Here is a 13,520-nt window from a genome sequence, read left to right as displayed (position 1 = left end):
CTCTGGCATAAAATTACCTATAATGAGGCAGAAGAAGGCCCTGTGGACACTGTCTGGCCTATGATCTGGCGATGTACTGTATATACTTGAGTATAAGCCAAGAGTTTCAGCTCAATAAAAGGGGCTGAAAGTGCCCCACTAGGCTTAAACTCGAGTCATGGTCAGCGGGGGGGTCGGTGGGTGAGGGAAAGCGATGACGGTCACATACTCACCTGCTCCTAGCGCTCCTGGCACGGTCCCTGCGTGTCCTATGGTCTCCGGTGCCAGCAGCTTCTTCCCCGTTCAGCGGTCACGTGGTACCGCTCATTAAAGTAATGAATATGGACTCCACTCCCATAGGGGTGGAGCCACATATTCATTCCTGTAATGAGCGGTACCAGGCGACCGCTGAACAGAGGAAGAAGCTGCCGGCGCCGGAGACCATCTGTCCGGGAGAAGCTGCCAGGGACCGCGCCAGGAGCAGGTGAGTATTTCATATTCACCTTTCCTCGTTCCACCGCCATCCCATCTTCCGCATCCTCTGCAGTGACTGTTCAGGTCAGAGGGTGCGATGAGTGCCTGAACAGTCACTGCAGAGAGACGGGACGCTGAGGAGCAGCGAGCAGCATCGAGAGGTGAATATGTCATTTTTTTAATTACAGCAGCATTATATGTGGCACATTGTTATATGGAGCATCTTATGGGGCCATAAAGAACTGCATGGAGCATTATATGGGGCAATTGTTTTATGGAGCATCTTATGGGGCCATAATTAACTGCATGGAGCATTACATGTGGCACATTTTTATGTGGAGCATCTTATGGGGCCATAATGAACTGTATGGAGCATTATATGTGGCGCATTGTTATATGGAGACTCTTATGGGGCCATAATGAACTGTATGGAGCACTATATGCAGCACATTGTTATATGGAGCATCTTATGGGGCCATAATGAACTGTATGGAGCATTATATGTGGCACATTTTTATATGGAGCATCATATGGGGCCATAATCAGCATTTGTGCAGCATTATATGGGGCATAATAGTCTATGGAGCATCTTATGGGGCCATAATCAACAATAGTGCAGCATTATATGGGGCATATTTTAATATGGAGCATCTTATGGGGCCCATCATAAATTTTATGGAGCATTATATGGGGAATATTTTGTGTGGAGCATCTTATGGGGCCCATCATGAACTGTATGGAGCATTATATGAAGCTCCTGATTCAAAATTGATATTCAAAAACACTTAACCTACTGATGTCTCAATTAATTTTACTTTTATTGGTATCTATTTTTATTTTTGACATTTACCAGTAGCTGCTGCATTTTCCACCCTAGGCTTATACTCAAATCATTAAGTTTTCCCTTTCTTTTGTTGCAAAATTAGGGGTTTCGGATTATACTCGGGTCGGCTTATACTCAAGTATATACGGTATGTCTTTTATGTCTTTTTAGGCTTGCATAAAAATGTGGTCTGCCGTAGTTTTGTGCACTTCTGAAAAGAAGGAAATGGCTGAACAGAGGTCAAACATAGTCCAGAGTAACTCTGCTGCCTCATAATAGTGAATGCATCCCTTTGAGGTTTAATCTGAATTTAGTCACTCGGAGATATAGATGGAAACCCCAATGTATGTGCTCAGTGCAATGGCTCCTTGCACACCAAAAGAAATCCAGGAAATTCTGCTCTCCCAAATCCAAATGCCCCACAGTGTGTCTAAACCACATTCAGAGTCCACATGTTTGGCATATCTGTAGTGATGACAGCCCGTCTAATTTACAGGTACTTGTCTTCAGAAACATGAGCTGGGCACCAAAACGAACTGGTCACTAAAACATATTGGTCACTACAATGGCAGTTTGCAATTTATTCAGTAACATCCACTGCTGCTTGTTTCTGGAAAACACTCATGAAGTCAAAATTGTCGTTACACCTGTCGATAAATTCCCAAAGGGGTACAATTTCCAAATTCATACAATAATACAATAATTAAACGGACATTATGTGTGCTTGCTGAATGTGAATTTAAAAAAAAACATATTATACTTAGTATGTAAAATAGGGGGCAGGTCACTGAGGAATCAGTGACCTGTCATAAGCCATACAAATGAATATGTAAGCTGTAAGCAAAGCAGCGCATAAAGACCCCCATAGACCAGCCCGGAAGCACGAGACTCTCATTAACTGAAAATAAAGATTAAACAATGACAAGATGGGAAAAATATAAGAAAAAATATAGATAGATTTCATCAACCAAAGTTTCTTTTTAATTAGTACATTGTCACCAACCTGACACTGTTTGTAGGTTACACAACACAATTCTGCTGACAGGTTCCCTTTTAACTGAGCTGTTTGCCTCTGATCCTTGCCAGACGTAGTTTGTGCTTTCTGGTGAGGTTTTGCCTTATTCTGTTGTGCTGAGTTCGTATCTGCCGCTGCCTGACCCTTTTGTACCATGGTTTGACTATCCCTTCATCTTGTCCTTTTGCTTTGATCTGCTATCTCTTGGTATTTTGACCAAGAACCATGACCTGAATTGTGCCTTTATCCTTTCTCTTAGGAAAGCAGGCACGGACTTTAGGAGTGCTGGGGCAAAAGGAAAAAATATAAATATGAATGGTTGAAGGCACAAACCTTTATTAGACTTCTTTGCATTCCACAATGCATTTCAATAGCGACGCTCTGTCTTCCTCAGGAGTAAAAGAAAGAGCAAAGAAGTCTAATAAAGGTTTGTGTCCTTCAACCATTCATATTTATAATTTTTCCTTTTGCCCCGGCACTCCTAAGGACTGCGCCTCCTCCTGCTTTCATTTTGATATCCCTCTCAAGTGAATGAGGCAGGAGCAACTCAGGGTTCAGAAAACTTCTCTCCTCAGCCAAAGGACCTGCAGCCATGTAACTCCAGTAACTCCTCCCCACAGTCACGTGTTTGTACCCTGTGACACCAGCAGGATGATCCGTTCAGCCCGGAGGTTCATCCTACTCTCCTCCTCGCTCCTACCGGGGTTAGTGGCCCTTTGGCCCATCTTGCTATATAGCTCCGTAGACCACCAGGTTCTTCAAACATGCGCTCCTTGTCTCCTTTTTTTTTTGCACCTTATCCTTCCTCTTGGTTTTCTATGTGCTCTTTTGGTACTGACCTAGGAACATCTGATTTCTCTGTCTCAAGGTCTATCCGTGAGTAATGGCTAGCATCACATTTTGTCTCGTCCAATACTTATTTTTTCTCACCAATGGGTCCAATTCGTACATTCTGTGTTCATGTGATGATTTTGACCCAGATTGTTCATGATCTGGCCAGGGACCACAAGAGGTTAGAATCATCACAGTCCCAGCTGAAAGGCCAGTTTAGTACTCTGGGTGCTTCCAAAGGCTCTCCGTTATCAACAGTAGTTATGACTTCTGAACTCAGTGACGTGCAGTTGACCACCCTCAAATCAGTTTTGGTACTTCCTTACAGATTTTTTGGTTGAGAGGCATCAGTGTAGGGTATTCAGGTAGTGCTGTTAGCTATTTTTTACTCTATGACCTTGGTCTGAGGGTGAGTCCCAGTGGGTGGGAATAATCATGTACCTACTGTGTGGGGGTCCTCAGACTTGGACATTCTCTTTGTGCACACTAGCCGATGTATATTCTTCAGTTAATGCCTTTTTTGATGCCTTAGGGATAATTTATGATGAACATGACAGGGTCGAGGTCGTGGAGGCTATAAACCTGAGCTTGATGAAAGGTGACTGCACCACTGAGGATTATAGTTCGGAGTTCTGTTAATTGTCCTCTGAGGTTCTGTGGAATGATGCTGCTCTCAGGTATCAGTTTCACCATGGCCTTATGGATATTCTCAAGGATGCTCTAGCTTTGCATACTCCACCCTGCTTTTTGGCCTGTCTCATGGTCTCCCCCATTTGCATGGATCGTAGAATTAGGGAAAGACATGATGAGCAGCAGGGGGTTTCACTCATTCTTTTCTGGTCAGTTTCCTAACCTGAGATGGAACCAATGGAGGTTAGAGCATCCAGCTCTTGGACTGTGGAGAGGATATGTCTGTACAATATCGGACTATGTCTCTATTGTGTTTGTGCTGGGCATTTTATCAAGGACTGCTTGATATGCCATCAAGCAAACAAGCTGTCAGAAAACCCCTAAGTCTGGTTGATTATTGAGTAGGTCACCAAGCCTTCCAGGTACCTTTTCACTTCTCAGATAAAGTACTATTTAATGTGGAACTATGCTTTCAAAACCTGTGGTTATCTGCACTTGCTTTCATTGACTGTGGGTGTACTGCATATTTTATTGATTATGGACTGTTTCTTAAATTTAGTACTAGGGACAGTTAGCTTGGAAAGACCAGTTCTAATTGTTGCCATTGACAACACATCGTTACTCCAGAACTTTGTCCAGCTGGGAACGGTGGAATTCACACTAAGGGCTCATTTCCACTGGCGAGGAAAACGGACGAGAGCAATCCGATAAAAAATCGGATTGCACTCAGACCAATGTTATTCAATAGGTGTCTTTTCATTTGCGATTTTTTTCTCAGCCGAAATCGGACTGAGAAAAAAATCGCAGCATGCTGCGATTTGCTGCGAGTCTCGGACGAGACTCGCCAATGCAAGTCAATGGGTGTGAGAAAAAAAACAGACGGAATATGGGCCATCCGTATTCAGTCCGTTTTTTACGGATACATCACCATTCTGTGGCCTAGAACACTGTCCATGGTCCTGTAAATGACTGCATAAAAATAGTTGCAGAGAAAAAAAACAGATTGCATACGGATGTCATACGGATGTAAAACGGATGGTGCCATTAAAAATCGCATTGCACTCGCATTACATTCGCATGACAATCACATACGCTACATCCCTTTTTTCGGTCCAGATTACGGACCGATATGTCTCTCGCCAGTGGACATGAGCCCTAAGAGTCCATCTCCTCTTACTACTTGGATAATTTACCTACTATATTGGTGATGGGATTTCCATGGCTGCATATTCATAATCCTGATATTGATTGTTGTCAAAAGGATATTGTTAAGTTGAGGCCAAACTGCCATAAGAAATGTCTTTGTACATCATAATAGGGAAGGACTTCCTGACGAATGCCGTACATGTACATTATGGCGATCACCTGCGCTCAGGGGACTGTGTGATGGCCACCAGGTGTCATCTGATTCTGACACGTGACATTCAGCTCTCAGTGCCAGGAGCAGTGCTCACACTGCTCCCGGCACTTTTACTGCCTAACTGCTATGATCGGTGAGATTGCAGCATTTAGAGAGCAGGCAAAGGGAAGAAGGCCACTCTGCCTTGTATCGGAGACCCCGCGTCATTATCGCAGGGTCCCGATTCTTTTCCATGGTAACACACTGATGTCAGGACAACATCCGGGTCACCAGGCACTAGGAAGTTAGCTAAATCATGCGCAGTGCATGATCTAACAAACTTGTGTCTGCATGGCTGACAGGCTATAAGGTATAGCAATGCTACTGCATTGCTATACCTTATAACTGCAATCAGACAGCAGAAAGTGAAAGTCCAATAGTAGGACTAAGGCTCCTGCCTGTAAACCCCGGGGAATGAAGGTAATGTAGGTCAATGTCCTGTAGTTACCTTCAGTCGCGGTGATGCGCCCTCTGCTGGATGTCCTCATATGACGTCGAGCGTGGGAAAAACGCTCAACGCTCACGCCCACGCTCGACGTCATATGAGGACATCCAGCAGAGGGCGCATCACCGCGACTGAAGGTAACTATGGGTCATTGACCTACATTACCTTCATTCCCTGGGGTTTACAGGCAGGAGCACAGCTGCATTATAGCAGAGCTCCTGCCTGTAAAATATTTTAACCCCTTCAGATGGATTTACATCGTGGGACATTACAGATCTACGGAAGGTATGTACTGTATATTGTTGGTTTATTATTTTTAATTTATTACAGAACGATGGTCTTCAGGTGGATTGAGAGAGCAATAAAATATTACAACAACCCGTGTGTTTATTTCATTAAAATACTTTGCAATATTGTGTGTGTGGTTTTTTTTAACCATTTCATACAATTGGATTAATAATGGATAGGTGTCATAATTGACGCCTCTCCATTATTAATCTGGCTTAATGTCACCTTACAATAGCAAGGTGACATTAACCCTTCATTACCCCATATCCCACCGCTACACGGAAGTGGGAAGAGAGTGGCCAAGTGCCAGAATAGGCGCATCTTACAGATGTGCCTTTTCTGGGGTGGCTGGGGGCAGATGTTTTTAGCCGGGGGGGGGGCAATAACCGTGGACCCTCTCCAGGCTATTAATATCTGCCCTCAGTCACTGGCTTTACCACTCTGGCGGAGAAAATTGCGCGGGAGCCCATGCCAATTTTTTCTGCGATTTAACCCTTAAATTTAATAGCTACAGCGCCGAAATTTTGCACATACACACTACTAACATTAGTAGTGTGGAATATGCAAAAAAAAAGGGGATATGACATGGTTTACTGTATGTAAACCATGTCTCATATCATGTCGGGTTTAGACAGGAGAAATGAAAAGCCGGCAATCGGCTTTTCTGCTATACCGCGCTGAAGTAAATATAAATAAATAAATATATATATATATATATATATATATATGTGTGTCTCAATGATATATATATGTATATATATATATATTAAAAAAAAAAACGAAACCCGACTTTGCCAAAAGTCGGCGACTTTTGAAATTGGCCGATCTGTTTCGCTCAACCCTAATTTTGATGATTGGCAGCTGTCACACACTTCTCAGCATGCGTTTCAAAAACGCAAACGCAGGAAAAAACGCATGTAAACGCGTCAAAATGCCGCTTTTTTTATCGCATGAGAAAACGCATGCATCTAAAAACGCAGCGTTTGCACGCGTTTACATGCGTTTTTTCACCACCTGCATTTGCGTTTTTAAACGCAAATGTGAAACTAGCCTAAGTAAAAAATGTAAAAAGAAAGTTAAAAGAGTCTTAAAATATATAAAAAAATTATAAAATAGTAAAAAATATATATATTGTACTCATAAATATTATGAAAAAAACACACAAAAAAACCACTGAAAGTACACATATTTGGTATTGCTGCATTCGGAACGACCCGACCTATAAAACTGTCCCACTAGTTAACCCCTTTAGTGAACACTGTAAAAGAATAAATATGAAAAATGAGGCAAAAAAAAGAAGATTTATCATAGTACCACTGACCAAAAAGTGGAATAAAACGCGATCAAAAAGACAAATGGAAATAAAAATTGCTGAAACCATCATCTTGTCCCTCAAAATTCCAGCCGCCATACAGCTCCAAAAATAAGTTTTACCTCTCAGAATATAGCGATGCAAAAACAATTATTTTTTCTGTAAAATAGCATTTGTTCTGTAAAAGCGCCAAAAATATAAAAAAAGTATAAAAGTGGCATCGCTGTAACCGTACTGACCCAAAGAATAAAGCTGCCTTATCAAATTTACCACACACAGAACGGAATTTAAAAGAAAGCCCAAAAAACAGTTCCTGCATTGTTGGTTTTTGATTATTCTACCTTTCAAAAATTGTAATAAAAGGGATTTATGAACAGTTGCAGCATATTAGGGTTATCAGTGTGCACTTGTATACCTAAATGATGGCATAAAATTCTGCTTGCATACAGTATGTACTGGAACAAAATGTGGACTAGTCACCATACACAGGGAGACAGGGGAAAGTAAAAAAATTACCATAAACAACTGGCGAGTCCATTGCAAGTAAAATAACTTTATTTAGAAAATGTGTAGGTAACAGGCATGGGAAAACAGTGGACAACTGCACATGGAAATGAATACCCAAACGCAGAAAGAGGCGCACGGAGTCAGATGTGCCAAGGAAATCCCACAGTATGGATATAATTATATCAATCATCAGTGTAGTGGTAACAGCAAATAGGCATAGATCTATGTGGGGGAGTCTGCTCTGTGTCAATACATGTGGGTCTACAGCTCTGGCAAAAATTAAGAGACCACCACATCAAAATCCTGTCATGGGCAGCTGAATCTCCAGACCTGAACCGCATTGAAAACCTCTGGAATGTAATCGAGAGGATGGCGGATAGTCACAAGCCATCAAAGAAGAACTGCTGAAATGTTTGTACCAGGAGTTCCATAAGGTCACCGAAAATGGGTGTGAAAGACTGGTGGAAAGCATGCCAAGACGCATGAAAGCTGTGGTTAAAAATCATGGTTATTCCACAAAATATTGATTCCTGAACTCTTCCTGAGTTAAAACATTAGTATTGTTGTTTCTAAATGATTATGAACTTGTTTTCTTTGCATTATTTGAGGGCTGAAAGCACTGTTTTTTTTTGTTTTTGTTCATTATTTTGACCATTTTTCTTTGCAAAAAAAAATACAAAATTTATTGCTTGGAAATTTGGAGACATGTTGTCAGAAGTTTATAGAATAAAAGAACAATTTACATTTTACCCAAAAATATACCTATGAAGAGAAAATTCAGACAAACTGAAAATTTTGCTGTGGTCTCTTAATTTTTGCCAGAGCTGTATATAATATTCATTATGCAAAATAGGGGGCAGGTCACTGAGAGATCAGTGACCTGTCAGAACCCATACAGATGAATAGGTAAGCAGAGCACCACATGAAGACCCCCACAGGCCACCCCGGAGCACGAGATTCTTATTAACTCAAAACTGAAAAAAAAGATTGAACAACAACCATAGGACGGATTTTTTCAACCAAGGTATCATTTTAATCAGTATAACTGCACCAACCTGACACTGTTTGTAGGTTTCTTAGCCAATTTTGCTGACAGGCTCCCTTTTAAAAAATATATACCAGAGTCCTATTCAGAACAGTCATCACCTGAATAATCCCTTTCACAATTCTGTTCTGCTATTGAACACAAATCAGGTCTCATTCTCCTGTCAGTCACTTACAACCAGTGATAGTTTTAGTAAGGGTACCGTTACACTAAATGATTTCCCAACGATCACGACCAGTGATACGACCTGGCCGTGATCGTTGGTAAGTCGTTGTGTGGTCGCTGGAGAGCTGTCACACAGACAGCTCTCCAGCGACCAACGATGCCGAAGTCCCCGGGTAACCAGGGTAAACATCGGGTTACTAAGCGCAGGGCCGCGCTCAGTAACCCGATGTTTACCCTGGTTACCATCGTAAATGTAAAAAAAACAAACAGTACATACTCACATTCCGGTGTCACGTCCCTCGCCGTCTGCTTCCCGCACTGACTGTGAGCGCCGGCCGTAAGGCACAGCACAGCGGTGACGTCTCCGCTGTGATCTGCTTTCACTTTACGGCCGGCGCTCACAGTCAGTGCGGGAAGCAGACGGCAAGGGACATGACACCGGAATGTGAGTATGCACTGTTTTTTTTTTTTTTTACATTTACGATGGTAACTAGGGTAAACATCGGGTTACTAAGCGCGGCCCTGCGCTTAGTAACCCGAAGTTTACCCTGGTTACAAGCGAACACATCGCTGGATCGGTGTCACACACACCGATCCAGCGATGACAGCAGGAGATCCAGCGACGAAATAGAGTTCCAAACGATCTGCTACGATGTATGATTCTCAGCGGGGTCCCTGATCGCTGCTGCGTGTCAGACACAGCGATATCGTATGGATATCGCTGGAACGTCACGGATCGTGCCGTCGTAGCGACAAAAGTGCCACTGTGAGACAGTACCCTTAGTAAAGGAAAGAAGCTTATCTGAGCTCCTACTATTTATGTAAAATGATTATTTTCCATTACCTTAGACAGGATATAATCTAAGCAAGATGCATGGGATTCTTTTGCATTATTTATATATTTTGTTTATTTTTAATATTTAGTTACCTTCCAGGTTATTTCCCTTAAAATGATCTTTGTATATTTTGTTTATGTTATTTTTTTAGAAATATTGAAAACATAGTTCCTACTGAGATTCCTTTGGTGCATGAAGTTACAACTACTTTGCGTGAATGGGGAAACATTTTTAAACAGTTGTACATGGTAAGAAACACTTTCTTGTTTGGCATTGTGAATGACATCATGATATGGGCAGTCCAGAATTGCTTAAAGGCATAGTAATCTTAGTGTATGCAAACTTTTGACTTTTCAGTAATTAATAAAAATGCCTTAAAATATTCTCTCTCTCTCTCATTATTCTGACATTTCACAAATATTATTAATTATGGTAATCCTAATTCACCTAAATTGGGAAAGGTTTATTCTGATTTCATGTCAGATATTGAGAAAAGCATGCATATGTGTCTTTTTATATAGTGTATGTAAACTTCTGGTTTCAACTGTATTTCATGCGCACTTTACTCTTTCAAACATCTGTGAACCCATGTATTTCTCAGATAGAACATGTAGCCTTTATAGTCTATGTGGCTGTTCACATGTCTGTTTACAGAGTTATCTGCAAAAAGTCATAGTTAAATGTTAATTTTTGACCTGAGTCACGGACCAACATTACCTACACAAAGCTGTGGTTCATTGATTATCACAGACAGCACATGTATGGTAACAGTGTGGAGATCTGTGTGTTGCCCATGAGTAAGAGGAGAAGCTTTGTAACTTATTTATTTATTCTGAAACACACAGACCAGACACTAATAAAACTCAGATCCAAAATACTGCAATTTGAACTGTGATTTTCTGAATGTCTGTTTCTCAATCAAGTCTTCTCCAAACCCCAATTCAATGGGACTGCGAGAAGCTAAGAGCATAGGAACACAAAATGCAATAAACTCAGATGTAAAACTTGTTCAATTTACATTGAAGAAACAGGCAACCTCTAAATTGTGATACAGTGGGTATGAAAAGTATTCATACCCATTTACATTTTTCACTCTTTGTTTCCTTGCAGCCATTTGGTAAATTCAAAAACTTTTTTTTTTCACATTAATGTACACTCTGCAAACCATCTTGACTTAAAAAAACAGAAATGTAAAATTTTTTGCAAATTTAATAAAAAAGAAAAACTGAAATACCACATGATCATAAGTTTTCAGACCCTTTGCTTAGACACTCATATTTCATTCACATGCTGTCCATTTCTTTGTGATCCTCCTTGAGATGGTTCTACTCCTTCATTGGAGGCCAGCTGTATTTAATTAAACTGATAGGACTTGATTTGGAAAGGCACACACCTGTCTATAAGACATCTCAGCTCACAGTGCATGTCAGACCAAACGAGAATCATGAGGACAACGGAACTGACCAAGGAGCTCAGAGACAGAATTGTGGCAATGCACAGATGTGGCCAAGGTTACAAAAAAAATTCTGCAGTACTTAAGGTTCCTAAGATCACAGTGGCCTCCATAATCCTTAAATGGAAGAAGTTTTGGTCCACCAGAAGTCTTCTTAGACCTGGCTGTCCAGCCAAACTGAGCATTCATGGGAGAGGAGCCTTGGTGAGAGAGGTAAAGAAGAACCCAAAGATCACTGTGGCTGAGCTCCAGAGATGCAGTAGGGAGATGGGAGAAAGTTCCACAAAGTCAACTATCACTGCAGCCCTCCACCAGTCAGGCCCTTATGGCAGAGTGACCCTTCAGAAGCCTCTCCTCAGTGCAAGACATATGAAACCCTCATAGAGTTTTCTAAAAAAACACATGAAGGACTCCCAGAATATGAAAAATAAGGTTCTCTGGTCTGATGGGACGAAGATAGATCTTTTGGTGATAATTCTAAGTGGTATGTGTGGAGAAAACCAGGCACTGCACATCATCTGCCTAATACAATCCCAACAGTGAAACATGGTGGTGACAGCATCGTGTTATGGAGTGTTTTTCAGCTGCAAGGACAGGATGACTGGTTGTTATTGAAGGAAACATGAATGCAGTTAAGTACAGAGATATCCTGGATGAAAACCTCTTTCAGAGTGCTCTGGAGCTCAGACTTGGCTAAAGGTTTACCTTCCAACAAGACAATGACTCTAAGCACACAGCTAAAATAACAACAGAGTGGCTTCAGAACAACTCTGGGACCACTCTTGACTAGCCCAGCCAGAGCCCTGACCTAAACCCAACTGAGCATCTCTGGAGAGACCTGAAAATGGCTGTCTACCAGCGTTCACCATCCAACCTGATGGAACTGGAGAGGATCTGCAAGAAAGAATGGCTGAGGATCCCTAAATCCAGGTGTGAAAAACTTGTTGCATCATTCCCAAGAAGACTCATGGCTGTACTAGCTCAAAAGGGTGCTTCTACTCAATGCTGATCATAGGGTCTGAATACTTACGACCATGTAATATTTCAGTTTTTCTTGTTTAATAAATTTGCAAAAAATACTACATTTCTGTTTTTGTTAGTCAAGATGGGGTGCAGAGTGTACAATAATAAGGAAAAAAATGAACTTTTTTGAATTTATCAAATAGCTGCAAGGAAACAGAGTGAAAACTTTAAAGGAATATGAATACTTTCCGTACCCACTGTATGTCGTGACTACAGATCTAATTATTGATTGTGTGTATATATATATATATATATACAGTACATATATATATATATATATATATATATATATATATACAGATAGATAGATAGATAGATAGATAGATAGATAGATAGATAGATAGATAGATAGATAGATAGAAAGATACAGTTGCGCTCAAAAGTTTACATACCCCAGCAGAAATTTTGCTTTCACGGCCATTTTTAAAAATATGAATGTATGAATGATAACACCCTGGATAAAACTGACCCTGGATAAAATTGGCCCTGGATAAAACTGAACCCTGCAGTGATATGGAACATTTTTTCAGGAGACTGCGCCTGAGGGAATATTTCAATGATACAGAAGATTCAGAACCCACCTGGACTGAAGGAAAAGGGATCCTAACAACAAAGAAGAGATCAGACTGGACACCTCCACCTGGACACAACCCTCATTTGGATAAATGTATTATATTTCCCAGAGGAGCATTGCACGGCGAATAAGCCTCCTTACCTTGACAAGCCAGAGATGGTATGTCACTCTCCATAAGAAGAAACGTTACCCCTTAGACCCCAGTCCAGAGCCTTTCACCTAGCCAAATCCGTTCTCATGCTTCGCACTGACGAGGGCCAACAGCCTGAAACACCGTGTCTGCGAATTGAGATACTGATTTGGCTTTTATGCTAAGTCATATTGCACGACTCGTTAAAGGGTTGATTGTGACTTGTAGGATCGCTACTTCCAACAGGTGGCGCTATAGAGTTTAAGTCTTCTTTTTCTCAGAAGAGGCAATTTGCATATTATATTTCCCAGAAGAGCATTGCACGGTGAATAAGCCTCCTTACCTTGACAAGCCAGAGATGGTATGTCACTCTCCATAAGGAGAAACATTACCCCTTAGACCCTAGACTCCTTCAGACATTTGATAAAATCCACCATCATAGATACTAACAGGAGACAAGCATCCAACATTAGTGCCCAGGAGAGAAAGGCCGTACAGTCTTTGAAAACCAACAAATAAATCATCATTAAATCTGCTGACAAGGGAGATATGCAATAGTCATGAACACATCAGACTATATGAAGGAAGCAA

The 13,520-nt window shown here is 41.2% G+C and overlaps 1 protein-coding gene across 1 annotated transcript in view; it reads left to right on the top strand.

Annotated features, from left to right (window-relative positions):
- The window catches only part of DOCK2 (dedicator of cytokinesis 2), a 1,347,187-nt gene that overhangs the window by 109,448 nt on the left and 1,224,219 nt on the right, over nucleotides 1-13,520 (top strand). The window contains exon 5 of the mRNA XM_077266018.1: nucleotides 9,901-9,997. Coding sequence (XP_077122133.1) covers nucleotides 9,901-9,997 — 97 coding nt within the window. The remainder of the gene's footprint in view (nucleotides 1-9,900; nucleotides 9,998-13,520) is intronic.

This window comes from Ranitomeya variabilis, chromosome 5 (assembly GCF_051348905.1).
Source record: "Ranitomeya variabilis isolate aRanVar5 chromosome 5, aRanVar5.hap1, whole genome shotgun sequence".
NCBI classification, from domain to species: domain Eukaryota; kingdom Metazoa; phylum Chordata; class Amphibia; order Anura; family Dendrobatidae; genus Ranitomeya; species Ranitomeya variabilis.
The sequence above is the reverse complement of the archived record's forward strand: the minus strand, read 5'-3'. Positions and strand labels throughout refer to the sequence as shown.